The sequence below is a fragment of the Neovison vison genome, chromosome 12, assembly GCF_020171115.1.
Source record: "Neovison vison isolate M4711 chromosome 12, ASM_NN_V1, whole genome shotgun sequence".
Taxonomy (NCBI): Eukaryota; Metazoa; Chordata; class Mammalia; order Carnivora; family Mustelidae; genus Neogale; species Neogale vison.
In genome coordinates this window covers 142,122,449-142,143,380 of record NC_058102.1, presented here as the reverse complement: position 1 = coordinate 142,143,380, position 20,932 = coordinate 142,122,449, and the positions used below count along the sequence as shown (strand labels likewise).

The window sequence follows — 20,932 nt, the reverse complement described above, 5'->3', positions numbered from 1 at the left end:
CAGCTTTTTCTTCCCTTCCAGTTTGGGATGACCCCGTGGAAGCTAGCGTTTTAGTAAACCTTTCCCATTTAGGAAACGCCAATCCAAGTTTATGAAAACAGGATCCTAGTATAGTTTAAAAGTAAGGGAATCCCCTCTCCTTGCCTGCCCTTCTGGAACAAGCCCATCAAAGAGCTATGGTGGTGGAGGAGGAGAGCAGGGAGACTGGGCAGGGAAGGTGTGCGGGCAGGAGAGGCCGGGTGGGACCCACGGTGTCCTGGCCCCGGGCTGGGTGGATGCGGGAAACACTGGTGGTGCTGCCAGGACCTCCCATTCCCACTGCTGGCCCAGACGCGGGCCCTAGAGGCTCTGTCCAGCTCCAAGAGCTCGCCCCCTCCCCTCCTGTGGGCAGCCCCCATGCCGCGAGTCACTGTGATGGGGCAAAAGGGCCCGGCCACTTGGGCCCGCCTCGGGACGACCATGGAGGGCCATTCCAATGCCAGAGGGGCCCATGGGCTATGGTCGTCTCCCCCTCTCTCGCGGATGTTGTTCCAAGGGCCCTCCTTAATTAAGAGGATCCGGACGCGTGGCAGGTGAGGACGGAGGCAGGATGACAGCATCTCCGTCCCGCTCAGAACACAGAGGATGTCTGCCCCTGCGGACAGCCCGGCACAGGTCAGGTGCGATGGCCCGAATGGGGGTGAAGGGAACAAAGGGACAGGAGACGGGTTCCAGAGCAGGGCCTGACCAAACACAACAGACTAGAGACAGGCCAGCCAGGTGTCCCCTGTGTGTTGCGGGGTGGGTGCAAATATAGGAGAGGAAAAGGCCAGAGGGGACTCCCCCACCCACGGTGTTAGGCAGGTCGGAGAGGAGGAATCAGAGCTCGAATTCGGTCACAAGAGTGCAAGCAAGGCCAGGCTCGCGGGCCTGACGTTGCAGTCTCTAGACACAGCAGTCGCTGTGGCTGGTGTCTGGGAACCGCACTTTGGAGGTCATCCAGGTGCTGAACTGTGCCCGGCATGGGCGAACTGTGTGATTTGTGCTGAAAATGGGACCTGCTTGCTCGGCTGGTCCACGCCAGGCAGCGTGTTGCCGGTGGGACCAGCCGCAAGAAGAGCCTCGGCCTGGGCTTCTCTGGACGGAACCATCCCATGAAAGTCACTTCCGCTCCGGGGAAGCAGAGCAAGCAGAAGGACGCCTGACACGGAGATTCTTCCAGACCCCACCTGCCTCTCTCTTCCTCACAACCTCGCTGCGTGTCCTTACTACGTCACCGCGATCGGTCTCAGCCCACAGTAAAATCATAGCACTCAGTCCCCACAGCCCTTGGAGGAAAATTCAGACCATGGAGGAGGTCACGAGGCCTCCCGACCCAACAGACACAGAAGTAAATATAAATGTAAATTTCTTTTTGTACATGTGTATGTCTAGACACTCACATATGTACGTCTACACACACATACACACACACACACACACACACACACGTCACTGCTCTGTCCAACGAGAAAGCCCAAGAGACACAACACCTCAACAGCGGGGCACTTACGTGTCTAAACTTGGCTGCTAAATATCGTTTTTCACCCCCTCCCACCAAAAACAAACAACAACAACAAAAACAAAACAAACAAACAAAAAAACCCAACCAAGTCTCCTCAGAGAGGTGGCTAAGTCAGGACTAGGCAGAGAAAGAACAAGATGATCTGGGAACAGTTCACTGGGTCAGAAAATAACCAAGTATCAAACATTGATGAGAAAGGTCAAGGCGATAAACACAAAGCCTGCTGGGAAGCGTGGGGGGTGCCTTGGTGGCTCCATCCGTTAGCTTCTGGGCATGGTATCAGGTCCCAGGATGGAGTCCTGCATCCAGCTCCCTGCTCATCTGGGAGTCTGCTTCTCCCTCTCCCTCTCCCCCTGCTCATTCTCTCTCTTCCCTCTCTCAAAAAAATAAAATCTTAGAAAAAAAAAGCCTACTGGGTATGGTCCCCACTGGCCAAATCTGGGCCAACCCGAGTGTCAAAGTAAGCTGATGACGTCACCCCACTGAGCAAAACAGGAGCCCCTGAACTCACACAGACACAAACAAGGCTCTGAAAAGGCTGAAAGCCTGACAAAGAGGAATATTTACGTAGTACAGAGTGTCCCCCTACCAGCTCCCTCTGCCCCACACCAGCGTGGCAGACGTCCCTTAATTAGGTGATCAAAGTAAACACCCCCAGGGAGGGGTGCACAGAGATGGGCGTCAGCCAGCAGGGTGCCGTGAGCAGAACATCCTTACTCCTGTGATACTCCCCACACACCCCCTGAACCCCGTCGTGCAGAAATATGAAAGAAACTCCCAAAGAAGCAGCGTTCTGCAACGTGGTCCCTGCCCTCCACAAATATCAAGGTCAAGAAGGTCAGGGAAAGGCCCGAGCAACTGTTGGGGAGCAAGGGGACCCTAAGAGACAGGGCAGCCCAGTGCCCTGGTTCCGCCCGAGGGACAACACTGGGACAGCGGAGACACGAGTGCGTTGTGAGGACCCCTTGTGTGCATGACAGGTCTGATTCTGATTATGTGCGTCCTTGCTGGTAGGAAATGGTTACGGACTGGGGGCCGATGGGCCATCATGCCAACAACTTACTCTGAAATCCACCAGGAAAAAGAATGTAATTGTTATAAATTGTTTATATAATTTAAACAGTCATTTTTCTAAAAGTTTGAGACTGTTTCCAGATAAACACATAGAGAAGAAATAATAAAAATGCTGGGTGTATGTTGACTCAAACTACATTAGGCTTAGTATATACCACGACTTCCATCTGTTTTCAAGTGCTGTGGGTCAGTACGGGCATTCACTTTTGGATTTTCATGCAATGTGGGGAAGACACATTGGACCTTACAGCTCCTGGCCTGTTCGGAGCCGGCCAACAATGAGGGCGAGCGTCTGCACAACTCTTGTTCATGAAGATGCACTAAACACACACAGCTACCAATCTACCAAGAAACGCAGGCAAAAAGCGGCTCCAGGACTGTACCCATCGGCTAGGGTTTCACGGCGACTGCATGCACATGACAGGGTCATTTCTGTGTTCTCCGAGACGCCACACACCGTGACCATCCGAGCCTCACAGTCTCCCGGGGCATCGTGGGCAGGTCAGGCATCAGGAGCTCCACCAGACGTGGAGAGGTGGGCGGGCAGTGCCCAGGGCACGAACTGAGGGGCGCCACCACGGTCCCCTCGCTAGCCTGTATGGCAGGTGGCCGTAGAATCCGTTCTGCAGCTCTCCGCATTGTGAAAGGCTGACAACCAGTACGCCAGGGACACACTTCTGTAGGCAGAATGGGACGGGAACACCTCAAAGCACGGGATAAAGCTCCTTGCTTTATCCTGTCAATGTTGAGTCCAGAGGGAAGGACCCTCTGCCGGGGAACTTAGTAAAAGGACCAGCAAGGCTGTTGTAAACACAAGGTAAGGTTCTTAAAGCATGGAGCACAAGTTCGGTGAGGAGAGGAGAACACTGGAAGACATGATCCAGCTAGTACATAGCAGAAAACTCCCTGGTCTTGGAAGGAAGGAAGGAAGGAAGGAAGGAGAGAGAGAGGAAAGGAGGGAAGGAGGGAAAAAGAAGTCAGAACTGACGCAGCATGACAAGAAGCAAAGATACAGAGGGAGGGACTCAGGGAGAGGTGCAGTGAGCCGCCATCGTCAGAGGAGCTCCGCCTCCGCCACTCTGAAGACCCCGCCCCCGTTCCCGGTGCACCTCTGCATTACTGAGGCTCCAGAGACATGAGGAACTTGATCCTGTGTTTATTAGCAGGGCGCCCGAGGACAGGCTGGGTGACAGAGGTCTCAGACACCCACTGTGAAACAGCACAGGACGCCAGAATGCAGAGGGACGCAGGAGGGATCCTCTCCCCGGCTGTCCCTGTGGGGACCCGCTCAGAACCCCAGAGCCGACCCAGAGACGATTTTAAGATGAAGACAGCCGAGATCCAAAGATGCAGAAAGCAGCTTTCCCAAAGCCTCCATGAGCTGACTAAAAGCAGAAACTTCTGAGAAACGAGGACTACCTTAGTTCCTTTTTTGGAGTGGCTTCTAACCCTAGGGGAGAGACCAGAGTAAAACCACCATAAATCCCCTCTCTGAGGAGCTTCACGGCCATGGAAAAGAAAGATTGCTCACACCCACATAAACCAACTTTTTCACAAACTTTCTTATCTTCTATTTGTTCTCCTAAAAACTCCTATGTCTTTCATAAAGAAATCTATTTGGGGGCGCCTGGGTGGCTCAGTGGGTTAAAGCCTCTGCCTTCCGCTCAGGTCATCATCTCAGGGTCCTGGGATCTAACCATGCATCATGCTCTCCTAGGCAGGAGCCTGCTTCCCATTCTCTCTCTGCCTGCCTCTCTGCCTACTTGAGATCTCTATCAAAAAAAATAAATAAAATTGGGGCACCTGGGTGGCTCAGTGGGTTAAAGCCTTTGCCTTCGGCTCAGGTCATGATCCCAGGGTCCTGGGATCGAGCCCCACATCAGGCTCTCTGCTCAGCGGGGAGCCTGATTCCTCCTCCCTCTCTGCCAACTTGTGATCTCTGTCTGTCAAATAAATAAAACCTTTTAAATAAATAAATAAAATCTTAAAAAAAGAAAGAATGAAACCTATTTGTTCTTCCCCTAAGGGCCTTTGCTCCATACTCGCTTTCCCCTACTGAGCTAAGGGTAACATACACATAAGCTCCAGATCCTAACTGCCCCTACAAGTTCCCCATCAGGAAGCACTCCTGTGTGAGTGCATGGTGCACCTGTGAGTAGAGTCTTTTCTCTTGCTCATCAGTCCTCTGTCAGTTTAATTTGCAGGCTCCCAGGAACTGAACATTACAGGATACAGAAAAGGTTTTTTCCTCCTTGCCATCAAGAAGGAAGTATGAATGGTCTTCCAGTATCTTCCTACCAATCAAAGTGGGGGTTTATTTCCACATGTGAGTACATCAGGCGGTGTGGAGAAAGAGAGATGAAGATGGAGAAACAAGGATGCTGGAAAATATTCACCTCTTTCCCCTGAGAAAAACCGAAATGGATTTTGAGCCAAAAGGAAATACAGAGTGAGAAACCCAACACTAATTTAACAATCCACTCTTGAATTCCAGGAGGATCCAAGTGGGAGGACTCCAACTTGGCCCAAGTTCTATCATTCACTTGCAAAATTACCCCAGAGCAGGACCTTCTAATAGAACTTGGTGAGGCAGCGATGGGGGTGTGAGAGCATAAAACCAGGTTCTACTCCCGCAGGCTGAATCCACGACCTGAGGAAGAATTCTGAAGGAAGAACTCAACTCTGAGGAGACAGAGAAGCTTCACGTGCTGGAAGACCATCACTCCGTTCCTTAGCCACAATGAGCTACGGTCCTGACTTCCTACAGAAGCGAGCCTTTCCTTCATTGCCACATCTCTGTGATCTTCAGAACTACGGGCAACGCTCTGGTTCACTGGCTTCTGGTCTTATGAGACACAACCCCTCAGAAACTTCTGCCTTCCTTCTGGATTCCTGCACTCCAAGGAATGAGAACTCTGAGTAAGAAAGGGGGTATGTGTGCGCTTATTTTGGAAAGACTCCATCCGATTCAGAACACCCTAAACTGGTCTGTGTCGGAAGTGGAAACACCAGGCCCATAACCTGAGGAAGTTAAGTGCGCGCCAAAACTCGGGCTTGTGTTCCACAAACTGGTTCAGCACCTGCTTCCTGGAATGTTAACGGCTTGTTTTCAGGAGGGCGATCGCACAAATGTGAGCGAGGTAAAAATTAACAAATGAACTAACTAATAATTTTTTTTCAACGAAAAATCTCTGTTTGCAATTCCTTTTCCACACAAATCATTTTGCTGCCAAATATTACATCTTGCTACTCACAAAATAGAAGCAGGAGAAAAGACCCCCCCCCCAAAAAAAAGGGAAATAGAAACACATAAAAAATCAGTAACTAAAAAAAAAAAAAAATCAGTAACTGCTTATGAAAAAGAAACCAAACTATCGTTTCTATAGAGCCAAGTGTGACTCACCTCGAAATTGTGACTTCCCCTGCGTCTGCCTAAATGATAAAGAAGTCTCTTTCCCTCCAGTTACAGAGGACAATTCCTCTTTAAATATTCTGAGTAACTGTAACAAAGGACTGGGAAGATGTATTAAGCCTTTACCTAGATTTTATAAAGACGATCACAAAAGTCCCTCAAAGCAGAGTTAACAGTCTTTCTCCCCCCCAAGAAGATTCTAAAACATGTCGGAAAACATTTAAATTGTCTCTAGATGCACACAGTTGGAATTATTATTATTTTTTTTTATCCCCCTAACGTATAGCCTAAATTCTTCCTCCTGAAATTCAAACTAATGTAGGTCAATTTAGTATACGGAAATGCACTGGAGAGAAATGTTCTCTTCCAGGACTGCTGAATGAACTACGTGAGAACCTACTTTCTCTTCGGAACCACAGCTATCTGGGTTTTGCCTTTCAATATACGCTGAAGACTCCTGGTACAGACTCCTTACCGGGTGCTCAATACTGCAGTAAGTTCTTTAAGTATAAAAGGTGTGGCTGTCAGATAAATAGGGGGAAAAATCATCAAGGGGCAGAAGATGACGATGTTAGGTTTTTCTCCCACGCACAGGTCAAACCTTTTCAATGGCACCTCCATCCTCTCAAGAAAAGGGGTCTTTTCTCTTCAGACGAGGAAGAACAAGTCAGAAACCCCAACTGCTCAGCGACTGCCCTCCCAAACCCCAGGGTTGATGATCTCTTGTCCTTTTCCCCTGAAAGCACTCCCTGTGACACCGTCATTGGAGGACAGGGACTCAGACAACCAAATGCCTTACATGCAAGTCCCTCTCTAAGAGGTTAATGCGTTTCAGCCTTCCAGCAAAATGGGAAGAAGGCCGGGCTCTCTCCTCTCATTTGCACCAAAGAAAACAGCCAAGCTGTCAAGATCTAAAACGTTGTCGTTTTACATCAGAAGCGAAGAGGTGACTCAGCACGCAGTACCCTTAGAAGAAACACTCCCTCCCCCCTGTAAATCTGTCATCATTAGCAGCTGCTTTTGAGATGCCGCTGTGATCCAGAACTCTGGAAACCCAGGGCAGACAGACACATCCTCATTGTAAGCTGCCACATAGGATCCAGCTAAGGAACTTACCGTCGCCTACGATCTAACAGGTAACACATCGCCTTCATGATCAGGCAGGGCTGACTGCCTGTGTCGGTTTTGACTGTATGAGGCTGGATTTCATAAAAACTCTGATCAACTTGGTAACGTGAAAATGAGTGCAAACACCGCAAAATTAACTCTTCCTATCATTTCGGGACCTGGGGCAACTTTCTGGCTTGTTTAGCAACAGGAGCGATTTTAATGGGGTTTAAGATTTTTGGCCTTGTCCTATTTCCTTATCCGTGAGGTGTGTTTGGGAGGTACGGAATCTTACAGAAACTGTTTAAAGCAAGTGTTTCTCTGTACCAACACGTGCTCAGGTTTTTGGCCACCGTTGTTCCGGGGCGTTGACCTTAGAAAATGTCGAGGTGCTGCTGATCTGCCCCTCAGATGAAGTAGAAAGATAAGGAACAGTCAGCTGGTGAAAAACCTGCTTTAGTTTCTTCTGCACTACAGGTGATGCTCATATATATATATATATATATTTTTAATAAATTCAGTTGCTTACATTTATTTCTATTTTTTAAAAAAGTAAAACAACAAACCACACTAATTACAGAAGGAAAAGATTTAGTATGGCTGGAAGAGATCATTAGTTTTTCCCATTAATCATAGCCTCTCAGGTCATTTATAGGGGAGGCTCACTTAAATACTTCTCGGGAAGGAGGAGATACGTGCCACCTCTCACCGGGAAACCACTTCACACAAATAAACGTTCTCCCAACTAACGTGTATTCCCTCTGATGCCTGGGACTTGGCAGCGCATCGTTAGACCACAAATGACATTTATGGCGTCTAAGATTACAGACATGATCAAAAAAGAAACGAGGAAATGTGAGCCGAGAAGACAGCGAATGGAGAGTCGCTGAGTGGCATCCCGCCATCCTTACTCAGGGCCTGCGTGGTCAGTAAGCCACACAGGAGGATAAAACCGGTCAAACAAACCACTTCACATCCCTCAACTTCCACATGAGCAGGGCAGGTGCTTTCTTTAAAGGGGGCTCAGCCACACACTCGTCGCGGAACGTGCGTCCCTGCTCAGAAAGATCTCATTTCCCAAATGTCACATCTGAAGACCATGTGAGGACGCTGTTCCACCACAAGCTGACCAGTCAGATCTATTCTGCAGAAAAGCTAAACGAATACCAAGGACCCAAAGTCGAAGCGATTATTACAGAAAATTATCTTGATAAATTGATCTTCTTCTCTCCGCCTTCTAAACACCGTGCTCAAGCTTCTCGATCCAGCAGGGGCCGTCAGTGTCCGAGCTCGAGAAACCTGAGCAAGGCCAAATTACCATCTTTCCTTTCAGCCTATTTGCAAATAAGAGGGACCAACTACATTTCAACCCACAGACCATTTACCAAAACCAAGCCGAGGATCGGGTTCTTTTTATCTTTTAACACTGCCAACTCTCGGAGCAAAGAACATCTATCTGTGTCTGGCAGAGCTCCTCATGGTATCGAATGTTAAGAGTCGTCCGTGAATCACAAATAATGACAACGGATATCCTCTCTTTCATAATTGTTCCCCTTCTGATCAAATAATCTGTTGGCCCTGAAACACAGGACATTCTGACTCTGAACGTTTATCACAACAAAGTTACAGTTAAACAAATCTCTCCTTTAGTTCCAGAATCCCAAGGCTTAAGGCAACTCCGTGAAACAGAAACGCCAATAAAGCTGTACACAGCGCCCAGCCCAGAACTAACGAACGACGGCCCCTCCCATTTGTTCGCACTTCTGCGGGCTGTGTCAGGCAGAGGAAGGACGAGTTTCAAAGCAGCAGGCGCTTACCAGACCTTGTTTCCCAAAACTGAGAATACCTACTTTGCCTTCAGCGTCTCCTCCTGAAAATTCCAGTGAGGATCTTCCACCAGCTGTAATTCTCTCAACACCCTTCCAGGCTTGTAAGCCGCATTGATGATCATGCTAAGAACCTGTGGGGGAGAAATGAGCAGCAATGAACTTCAGCCGCATCCACCCCGGCTAAGACAAGAACGCTGCCCCCACCACCCGGCGAGTGCTGGCCGCACGCATCTGCTGAGTGGGGCAGAGCATCCTCCGCGGCCGGACACCGGCTCGGCTCACCACCCACGGGATCCAGAGAGTGACAAAATCCAGTCCCCCTGGCGGGCGTGTGGACCGCTGACCAGATGGCACGGCGGACTTTCCCAGTCGTGTCTGACTGAAGAAAAGCGGATCTATTTCCTCTAAAGAGCCAATACTTCGCAATGGGATTGGCTACTGAGAATTTTTTATTTTTGAAAATAAATTTCAAAAGGAATCAGTGGGACGCAGGCAACAGAACAGATCTGCACTGACAATTCTGAGTGGACTTCAGGTATCTGTCCAGAGACTAACCAAGTATCTGAAAATCACCCGATGCCGGCTCAGTATACGGACGATTCACAAGAGGACAGCGCTCTGAGATGTAAGCGCTTCGAAGGACCGTGTGGAGTAACCAATACTCTCCCATCTCCTATTTCCTCAAACCTCTCCTTTATTCCCAATTCCCAGCCCAAGGAAGTTCAGGGGTGGTCGGTGCCTCCTGTGACACTCCCAGAAAGACGGGACATTCCGCCCTGTGAACCCATGCGGGCTCTAAGAAGGTCCCATGTTCCTATTAACCTCGATGTGCCCCTTGAACGGAAAGGCCACAGAATTCAGATCCCACGGGGCAGCCCCCCCTTCTGTAAGCCAGTCATCATTAACCACGAACGCCTGCAAGTTCTGGCACGTTCCAGAGCTGCTGCCACTTGGACATACCACGTGAAGAATGGGAGGTACGACGCAGCCTCCAAAGAAACCCTCCCCAGTGTGAAGTTGCCCGAAAGACCCCTTGCTGAGGATCCACCATGTGTGAGCCCCCCGTCGCGGCAGTAGGAACGCGTCACTGTGCCCGGCAGGCCTGCGGGGTCTTCCGTCCTTGAGGGGAACCAGCCAGGCCCTGAGCTCACATCGCAGGTTTCTAAGCAAAACACACACCCCTGGGGAGAGGGTGTGAGAAATGCCATGACTGGAGTCCCTGCCAGAGCCCCTGCTGCCCTTGGGGAGGACACCGCGTGGTATCAGGGGGAGGTTGGAGATCGACGTATGTGGCCTGGATTTTTACATCGCAGTGCCTGAGGCACTGGCGTGTTCTGCACCCTGATTTGATTCTGAAAAGCTCCCTATTACAACAGAAGAACCAATCTTTACAGTATTTCAAACGGTGCAATAAGCCTGCAAGGGTCTTCTCTGAGCCGGGCCAGCGCTCCGCTGTGTTGCCAGGTTCCTATAAATCCCTGGCAGGAGCCCGTGGGCCGTCTGCTCAGCTGAGGCACTAAAAGGCCAGAACAAGGCCATACAAGCAGTTTTGCGGTGTTTATGTTTTCTGTGTTAGAATAATCATCTGATTTTATTGTTTACTGTCAGTACCATTTGCAGAAATCGAGTTTAAAAATAAATCTAATTAGAACTGGCTGAAATAATGCACAAAGTATTTATCAACAGACAATAAAATTTAAACCAATTCTTTCCATTGTGTTTCATGAGGAAGGGCCCAGAGCTACATGTTATTCGCTGCAGAACGAAATGTATTTGGAGACGGTGACAAGAAAATGCCTTCCAGAGTTCCATTCAGCCTGGGAACAGGCAGCCATTAGGTTGTCAAAAGCGTCTAATATTGAATAATTTTCCCACGGCATTTCCGACGCCGCACTGCGCGTTGCCAGGTTCAGCAGGCTCGCCCTCAGACTTTGGGACTGTGAGCTGAGCTCGATCATTCTTCTGCTCGCGACATCTTAGCGCACGACGACTACCTCTAGGAAAACAACTCAGTTGGCAGCCGGTACCACCGTCCAGAGTCAGAATTACTGCTCCCTGTACCCCACGGTGACTCAGGTCACTGGATTATGCCCTTGATCACAAGAGGCTGCGTGGACCCTGCCCACAATTAGCTAGCAGGACGCGGCTGTGAAGTTAATGAACACTATTCCCAAGATACGCGCGTACGGCGTTGGGGTAACTCTAGGAGGAAACTCATGCTCCACGCAGCCTTCCCTCGGCTTCTTGGAGTCCATGACGCGGGTGGTGGAGAACACACCTCACGCAGAAGTCTCACCTCTGCTGGTGAACAGATCTGGGCGCGAACCCCAGTTCCATCTTGTAGAAGGATGAGTTCTTGGGGTGCCCAACTGGCTTTCCCCCTGTAGGATGGGGACACTCCATTTATCTGGCTCATAAGGGGATCAGACATTCCACCCAAAATACGCCATTTTGGCATAGGATTATTTTGAGTTGAAGGCAACTGAGAACTACACACAGGAAGAACTCTCCATTCTGCCCTTTTCTGCCTAGAAGCAGGGCCCAGGTGTCCCTTCATACCCGGAGCAGGAAGAGGAGAGCAACCCTTGTCACTGGAGAAAGCAAGATGTCCCTGAGAAGACTCTACAGAAACCAACTTTACTAAAAGAAACCTCAACTTCCACTAGTTTCCCTTATACTTGCCTTCCCACAGTTTAGCACCCTAGAAGTCCGAACCCCTTTTCCTTGGTCTCTCCCCTCTTCTAACTGCATTGCCGTTTGTTAAAATGGTACGGAAACATCTCAAGCATAATGGCCTCCCTGGGTTTTCACTTATTTTCTGTGAGCCCCTGTGCACATAACATAAACCTTTCCTCCTACTGATCTGTTTTGTGGTCAGTTTAATTCACATGCCCCAGTCACTAAACCTAAAAGTAGAGATTTTCCTTCTCTACAAGAGGAATGTCATGAAAAATAAAAAAGATCACATATTGGCACACAAAAAACGTTAAAAGGTAGCCCAAATTTCAGTATCAACCCAGTCCTCGCCAAGCCATAAAATAAACTGTCCAGCTCCCTATCCCCACCAGCCCCCATGGATGTGTCAGTCTTTACAACTTTGCAAAAGAACTCTGCGTCAAAGCTCCTTGACTTTCTTGCCACTGGTTCCTTTTCAGAACACAACTTCTCATAAAAGTACTCTGTACTTTTAAATTCCGCTGCTTCAATTCCATTCTCGACTGACCCAAATCCGATTCCTCTTCAACCACGACACACGAGTGCTCTGGGAAGGTCACCGAGGACCTGCCACCAAATCCAATTAGCACTCCCGGCTCACTGGGTCTCGGAGGAATCCGCCCTGCGTTCCACCGCCTGGGCCTGCAGCAGCTCTCTCCGTGCTCTCCCTCCCTCTGCTCCACAGGAACAAGCTTATGCAGAAAGCGGGGAGTGGGTCAGGTGTGTGGGGGTGGGGAGGGGGTCAGTGGAGGGAGAACACAGGTAGGCCATGCCAGCCACAGGAGCTCACTCTGCGCACCATGTGGGGCACACGGGAGCCGCTCAACCAACGTGGGTTTCTTCCCCCAACACCTCCCCTTTCGGGTGCTCAGAAGATTATGTAAATTGGTGGGAATTTTTTTTTTGTTCACATCATGAAATTATGTGATTCCATGATTTCCTTTCATATCCACGATCATGAAAACTCCCAAAACACCAAAGTAATTTAGATAATTTCCAACCTCAACTGTATCATATGATCAAAGTCAGAACAATGTTGAAAGTGCAGGGAACCACTTAATAAGAAAATTATTTCTTTGAGTGTCAAAATCAGAAAACACTTTAGAAAGCAAATATGGTTCCCACAGCTTGAGTTCGGCTGATTTAATGTAAAAGAGACAGATTCTCAACTTTGAAAGTATGTAATTTGCTAAATTCTAGTGACTGTGGGGAGGCCTCTCTTTGGGGGAGACTGGCTCCTGTGGAAACATGAAGGAGAATATTCCCTCTTGGGGAGGTCGAAGGGTCAGAAAAAGGGTCTGGACACAAAGCAGCCTCCCCCACATGCTCCAACAGACATTTCTCTGTAGTGCCTTGAAGAGCCATGGTTACAATAATTAGCTTTTTACAGGAACTGGGGCCATCAAAGGCCCTTGTGGGCCTAAAACATTTCTCCTTTTCAACTTCAAAATCAGATGGAATGGAGCTAATATTATAAATAGGTTGGTTGTTTTTATTCCCCTGTAAAATGATAAAGAATTGTTCCTGCTTAATCAGCAGTTTCTCCATCCATAGGGTTTTGAGCCTCAGAAAGGAAATAACCTTTTCAAGTGATTTACTCCTGAAAACTACTTGTTTTCATTTTGTCTTCTCAAAAACTGACGGCTCTGTGCACATTCCTTTGCAAATGCTGCATGTAATACTAAATATTATCTAATGATAAAATTTACGTTCCTCACTCCTTTTGTTGTTGCAAAAATGTTACTGCTAACAATAATAATTAGCCGTTTTACCAAGTGGAGAACTCCACTGCTTTGGCCAAAACTGATCTCGACTTTCATTCGATCCTCAACAGAAGGCTGACCTCCCCTGGCAGCCCACTACTCTGGAGGAGAGGTGCTCCCTCTGTCCCAGCGGCAAGGCTAGGAAGCCCCCGGACTGCCCTGGTAGGTAGCCTTTCCTCCAACCCAATCCCACGCCAAAGAACTCCTGGCTCCATCGCTTCAACTTGATTGAAAGATCATTTCTCAAAAGAGGCTATAATTCCCAGGAATTCTCTACCTCCCCCTGGAAGGCCATCAGAAGAATCCCATCAGACCCTAACTCTTCATTCACCTCAGTCACCAGAAACCCATCACTTGTAGAACATTCTTTATACCCAGAATCTGTTCCCTTATGGCTCTGCATTTCCCCCTAGTATGACCCAATCTCAAACCCTTCCGTGCAACCCCAATGCATCCCTTCTGCCCTCTATCATCAGCGAAATATCCTAGAGCCCCACACGCTTTCCAGAATATTCTTCATCCTATAATTTTCCCTTCTGCTCTTTCCCTTCTGCACCCCAACCCCTATTCATATGTTGAAATGCTAAACTCCATGTGAAGGCATTAGGGACGGGGCCCTTGGGGGAAGATTAGGGCTCCATGAGGTCATGAGGCTGGCCCCCCTGTGCTGGAGTATAACTTTGTGAGAAGAGACCCCAGCGCCTATTCTCTCTCCCACTATGTGAGGACGCCGCAAAAAGGCAGCCAGCCCCACGCAAAGCAGGACCCGCTCTGTGGGCACCCCAACATCGGGTTCCTGCCTCCAGAGCTGCGAGGCACACGTCTGCTATCTGAGCACGTCTGTGGCGTCGGCTGCAGCGCCCGAGCAGACCAGCCACCCGCCTCTCCTACACCGTCACCTTCCTCCTCCGCGGACAGCTTCCCTTCCTGCAGGAACCCGTCCGTGGTCCCACCCTCAACCGTGACAACTCTCCCCTCCTCTCTCACCATCCTGCAGCCACCTTGTTCACTCTCCCTTCTCTTTCTAGGACTGTCTGCACTCGGGGCTCCTCCTGTCCTCTAGAACTCTCTGGCACCCACCCAGGGCTGCTCTCACGCCCACAACGCGCCCGCATCACCGAAGAACAGCCATCCTTGGTTCTGCTCTTATCCAGCCCTGCTGGTGCCTCGAGGCAGTGCCCTCACACCTTCCTCGGTGAGCACCCTCTCCTCTACCTCCAAGACACCAGGCTCTCCGGGGCTTCCTGAATCCCAGCTCACTTTCCCTGGGTCCCCCTCTGTGCCTCCTCCCACAAATAACAGTGGGGCTCAGGGCTCAAGTCCTTAGACTGTCGATTCACTCTGCGGTGCACCTGGCTTTCAGCATGGCCGCAGACTCACAAACTAATGGTTCCTAAATTTCTATTTCCATCTTAAACCTTTCCCCAGCTCCAGACTTGTGTGCCCACCTCCACTGGGATGCTCGGTGGGCATTCTGTTCAAACAAGACAGATCTTATCCATCTGACGGCTTCCCCTTCTCAGTAACGTCTCTCTTCTTAGTGCTCACCGCTGACTTGGGACACCTCCGTGAATTCTGCTCTTTTCACAGTCCATGCCCATAGTCCAAATGAAACACTCCCTGTCTCCAATATTTATCAGCTTATTTGTTTACTGTCCACTCCCACGAGATCATAAGCACCACATGAGGGACTGTATTTTGTTTGCTGCTGTATTCATAGTAGTCACAATTATACCCGCCAATAGCAGGAGTTCAGTAAGTTTATTTTTTTTTTAATTTTTTCAATGAATTTCAATATGAGCTCTGAAAGGAGTTAAAAATATTTAAAAATATATTCAAAAGTTATTTAAAAATAGTTAAAATCAAACTGATATCAGAAATTAGTGACTAATTCATCCCAAGGATATCTTTGATACCATAAAATACACAAAATATGTGTGGATACAGACGCAGGGGGTAATATTTGCTCCTGACTTTCTTTGCTACAAAGGCCTATCCTACAGCATGATGAGAAAGTTCCACGAAGGGATCTTACCTTCCTGACAGGCCAAGAACAAAAACTTAAGCTTTGCCAACCTTCCCAGACATTGGCCAGCATGCTGCGAAGTCCGGCTTCAGGTGACGTGTATGTGACAGTTTATGCCCGCACATAGGCTTGGTGCTTTGTTCTTTGCGGGCTGGTGTTCAGCATAAGCTTAAGGCAGCAGCAACGGAGCTACCACACGAAGCCACCCAGAGGCAGGGCACCATCTTGGATTTTGTTGATGGACGTAATGAGACATCACCGAGGCCAGACTTTTCCTCTGACATTACCACAGAGCCTGAGTCCTTCATATGAGCCACAGTCCCCTGTGACCCACTCCACCTTCTCCGTTTATACTGATGAACACAAGCCTCTTCTGAGGGACAGAAGAGACCGTCACACGCAGTATGGCACCATTTACGTGAACAGCCAAGGCTGCTCAGGATTCCTTATTTTCTGGGTTCCCACACAAAGTCGTTCCAGTGTTTAAGTGAAAGTTGTGACAAGGAGCCAAGAACAAACGCTCAATGACACACAATGAAGGGAAAGTCAAACAAGTCATCCTAGGACTCCCCAAACATGGGAAATAAACACGGTAATCAAAACCAAGAGACTGAGGGAAAGAGCTTCACGGGTCAACCATGTGGCAGAAACATGAACCGCGAGCCTCGACCAAAGCCAAGCTCCAGCTGTCGGAACCCACCGGAAAGCTGGGAGGGTGTGGCGCTCACTCTCCCCTGCGGGACACCGTTTGCAGGTGGACATCTCGGATGGGGCAGGGGAGGCTGGCGCATTGCCCGACTCAGGAAACAGGGAGGCCTCCGGAGCCCACTGCTGGCGCCCGTGCCGCGCCCGTGAAGCACAGGGCCATGGGCACGGCGTCTAGAACCCACAGGAAGGGGAGGTCTGCAAACTCGCCTCCTGTGTCAGACCCAACGTTCACTATTTCAACCCTCTGCTGTGATGCTCGAGACCCACTGCCCGACTGCCTGACGTTGGCTACATGTCATGGGGGGCTCGCGCAGTCAGACATAACTGCCAGATGCCTGTCGGGCGGAGGTCCTCCGCCCCCGCCAGCCAGGGAGAAGGGGTTTGGGATCCTGGGTCCTGAGCCCGAGCACAGGAGGCGGTCACAGCGAGACCAGGAAGGACACCATGGGGTACATAGAAAGGGGGGCCTCTAGAGAAGGCATCTCTTTCCATCCTCCTCCTTACTGCCTAACACGTGACCCTGCTTCCAGGTTTACAGACCACATGCCTACGCCTCCCGTGGGCCCCACGGAACACGGAACTGGGGTGTTCTAACCTGGCACAGATCTCTGCTGTGTATCTGCACCGTGTTGGTTTGCTAGGGTGAGACAGGCTGAGAGCGGTGACAGACCAGACCCCTCCCCGGTTTGCAAGCGGGTTGTCCCCTCACCAAATGAGGGGCTGCATCTCTTGCCCACCCTGACCCCCACTCCAAGAACAGAGCCCACAGGGCACGAGGGTACGACCCAGGCACTCCCGGGGCCTGAACGAATGAACGGCGGAGGGACCATGATTCCCTGCCAGGCTCCAGCACTGGAAGGGTCCCTGGTGTGGCACACGCTCAGGGAGCCTCGACTGCGTGTGGAGTCACCCAGCCCCTTCGTATCCGAAACCCGCCAGAGCGGTCGTGGACAGCTGGAGAGCCGCGCCCGGGCCACAGCGCGCCCGCAGGCCCCACACCACTCACTCCACACGTGCTGAGGCCCCAGAGCTACGAAGACAACAGAAGCCAACCGGACAGAGGAATCTCATTCACTGGAGGTGAGCACTCCCTGCGAGTCTGCCCTCTGGAAGCGAGGACCCTTTTCTCCACCTGCATTTCACTTCCCCAAGGCCGGCTCTGGCCACAGGCACACAGGTCAGCCACCTCCGAACAGAACAAACGGGGGACGACAGCTGTCACTCTGCGTTTCTTAAAGACCTGAAAACCTTTAACTGCTAAAAGCACCAAAAGCCTGGGAAGCAAACGTGCTCTGTCTTTGCTCCAATTACCTCGTTCTCTTTAAGTAAAATGCAATTTGAAACCACAGAGGTTTTGGAGCTGAAGGGAGCACATTAGCATAAATATTGGCCGGCTGGAACTCCCATTTTTCTTGCACTCACAGAACTAAAGTGCTTATTTTTTTTCTCTTCTTCTTCTTCTTTTCCTGCCTTACGCATTTTCTGAACATCAGCAAAAATCTAGTTTTGTCATCAGAAAATGGCTCTGGCCTGGCTTTTGCATTTGGCTGCTGGCAGCTATCGGGGAATTGGTTGGGGACAACCACAGTGGTTGACTCTGAAAACCAGTGTGAGAGCCAAAGAGCCAGGCCCCAAAGACAGGCCGGACCCGGGCCAGCGTGTCTGTGAGCAGAGCGGGGCGGGTGATCGGAACCGCGGGCTGATCCCTGGAGCTCGCCGGCACCAAGAGCCTTGCAGGCAGGCGGCTTCACGGGCAACCACCGGTTCACGGCCTCTCCGCCAGGCCTTCCTGCTCCTTCCCGATCCCTCCTGACAAAAACAGGCTCACATGCAGGCAGGCATCGCCTAACCCACAACCCGCTTGGGCTGGACCGCGGGGGGTGGGGGTGGGTGAGCAACGCTCGGTCCGGGGGTGCGATTCCATGTCATTATTGGAATCCTGACACGGTCCTGGTTTCATCTCCTCCTCGATCTGCTCCATCATCTGCGAGGATCCAAGGTCCGCGCTGCCTCACCCAGAGCTGACCAGCGGTCCCTCCACTTGTCCGTGTCATCTTGGCCTTTCAGAGGCATCCTTTGTCCCTTCACCTGCCTCGAGCACTATCATTCCGTAGCGACGAATGTCTTGTCTGTGAGACAGACCAATCTGCCGCTTCAGCTGGGCCAGATGTGCACCGTTCACTTTCTGGATGCTGGGCCCAGGCGCAGGAGGCGAGCCGCTTTAAATGCAAGTGGGTCCCGGCTGCTGAGGACACCTGCCACGGGCCCAAGACAAGGCCCACCCACACCTGTGCCCTTCCTGTGTCCGTCCTTCACACTCAAGGTGCCGCACGCCTTCCTTCCCGCTCTTCCCGCCTCCGTCCCTGGGCACCACGACAGCCCAGGCCTCCCGTGGGCAGGCTGCCCACGCCGCCTTCCGCACCGACCAAGGGGGACTCCCGGGGATCTGCACACACCTGCGCCGGCCCCGTGGCGGCACGGAGACGCTCCCCTCTGTGCAGTCCTCGACCGGAGGCACGTGAATGATGGGACCCCCGCCGAACACCCTGCGGGTTCCATGCTCCCAAGTAAAACCCACAGCAATGGCCCCATCAGAGCTTCTTCTCAGAGTTTCTTCTCAACCACAACTTCAATTTTCTCTCTAAAAGGGATTTTTGTTTTCTGAACACGTAAGTCTTTAACTGCTAATTCTGCGGATGGCCTAGAAAAGCTAACACGCTCAGCCTCCGCTACAACCATCTCACTCTCTTTAAGGAGAACGACGTCGGATACCACGTGGACGACCCGTGTGGAGGGAAGGCATTTGCACGGTGTCACTCAGAGGACCAGAGAAGGCCACCCTAGAGCTACATGGCTACCCGGTCCCACCTCACCTGTCAGGCAGGCCAGACCTCTCTTCCGTTCTTTTGAAACTGTGACATTCTTCTGTACCTCTGAGTCGCCTCCAGCCAAGGGAACTACACCCTGTCCCTTGGCACCCAGCTGTGCAGCCGCGGCCGTGCTCCCACAGGAGGCACTCTTCCCTTTGCCCAAGCCAGAGCAAGGAGCCCTTCCCATCTGTTTGTCACTCCTTGTGCTCCCAAAGTGTTCTGCTCTGCGTCCTGACTGTCCCCCCAACACCGGACCGCCAGCCTTGAGTACGCCATCTCCCCAGCAGGGCCGTGAAGCCCCAACAGGCCGGGGACAGGGACAGCTTGTGTTCAGACACGGCACTTGGCACAGGGCCTGCCTCCGAGAAGTGGCCTCACAGACATGTGTTTGGTACATGAACATATTGTTGGGCCCCGGGAATTAAAACACATTCACTGCGAAGAAGAACATCTACGTGGGGTCCTCTTTCTTAAGAGAAAACATTGATACATGTGAAAAGAGCAAAGATCATGTCCCAAGAACAGTTCAGAATGGTTCCAGAATGCTAAGCCATGTCCCCCCGGGGTCTGTGGCGAGGCTATAAAAACGGACCAGAGAAGAAAACCTCCGTCACTGTAACGAGGACTCACCTCTCTCTGTGGGTGGACCCCGAAAGACAGGGAGAGAAATGGGAAAGAAGCATCGAAGCGATGCATGGCTTTGCCCACACACCAACTTTAGGCAAGTGCCTGGAACCCACGGTGCAGTGAGCCCATGCCTCCTGCAGGCAGACGCCGCACGCGGACGACCAATTGAGGGGAAAGGCCATGCCGCCCCTGACATGGCCGAGGGGCAGCCATCCCTAACAGCACTCTCTCTCACCCATCCAGGCCTACTTACCTCTTGAGAGAAACCTCCAGTCTGTGGGCCCGGGCCCCCACTCCACACAGGCAGCCCTTAAACCCACTGCAAGGTTTCACAGGACTTGGGCAAGAAAGATCTAGATGCCCCTCCACAGGCCTGCGGGCCTCGCCGGTCTTTGCCTGACCAGCTCCCGCCCGAGGACAGAGAGAAAGGAAGCACGTGGAAAATGTCACCTCAAGTGATTCAAATTTCTGTTATGGCCTTCAGAAATCGTGTCTGTGTCCGGGACGCCTCTGGAAATGCGCGGCCGCAGAGCCCCGCGCGCCTGGCTTACCTCCTTCAGCACCAGCACGCACTTGCCCGGTCCCACCGACTGAGGTAGCTCGGCGATCCGGCCCTTGTTCAGGTAAGGGCCCGAGAAACACCTGTGGTTGATGAAGAGCTGCGGACAGCAGTACTTCCCGTTGACAGGACCTGCGGGGACAGCAGCACAGATCCCGATGCAACCTGCTCCGACCCACTCAGTCGGCAAAACGACCCAGATGCCCGCTGCGTCTTAGCAGCCGAATGTCTTACAGACACAAGAGCGTAAAATTGGGGTTATTTTTTTGCTACCGTATAAATGAACTTTTCTGTTTATGATGCAGGATTCAAGACACAGAAAAAGATGTGAAATCAAGACAATGATAAACAATGCATCACTGTGCAGCTGAGAAAAACAAGACACAAAAGAGGAAGCACACTCAGCAACAGAGCTCAGCTCCCCTGGGTTTTCTACCCCAGGAACTCCCCCACCTTCTCTTCCCCTAGCCTGAATCTGGTGTTTGTCATTTCCACACAGGTCTATAAACTTGACCACAAACACTGGTAGACCAAAATGCATGGCATTTCGGGTATTTTTAAAAATGTCCCATAAACAGTTTTCTGCAACCTTTTGTTTGTTCGACCTACAGTTTCTACAATCCCTCCAGTGGTCCACGTATATGAAGAACGTTCATCCTTGTCCTTTCTCTGTGCGACTCCATGACACGAAGCCAGCGC

The 20,932-nt window shown here is 51.0% G+C and overlaps 1 protein-coding gene across 3 annotated transcripts in view; it reads right to left on the bottom strand.

Moving 5' to 3' along the window:
• SFMBT2 (Scm like with four mbt domains 2) overlaps positions 1 to 20,932 on the bottom strand; it is a 201,165-nt gene that overhangs the window by 15,227 nt on the left and 165,006 nt on the right. For all 3 annotated transcript variants that reach the window (XM_044227656.1, XM_044227657.1, XM_044227658.1), the window contains 2 exons: positions 20,226 to 20,365; positions 8,987 to 9,096 (listed from right to left, as the gene is read on the bottom strand). In XM_044227656.1, coding sequence (XP_044083591.1) covers positions 8,987 to 9,096; positions 20,226 to 20,365 — 250 coding nt within the window. The remainder of the gene's footprint in view (positions 1 to 8,986; positions 9,097 to 20,225; positions 20,366 to 20,932) is intronic.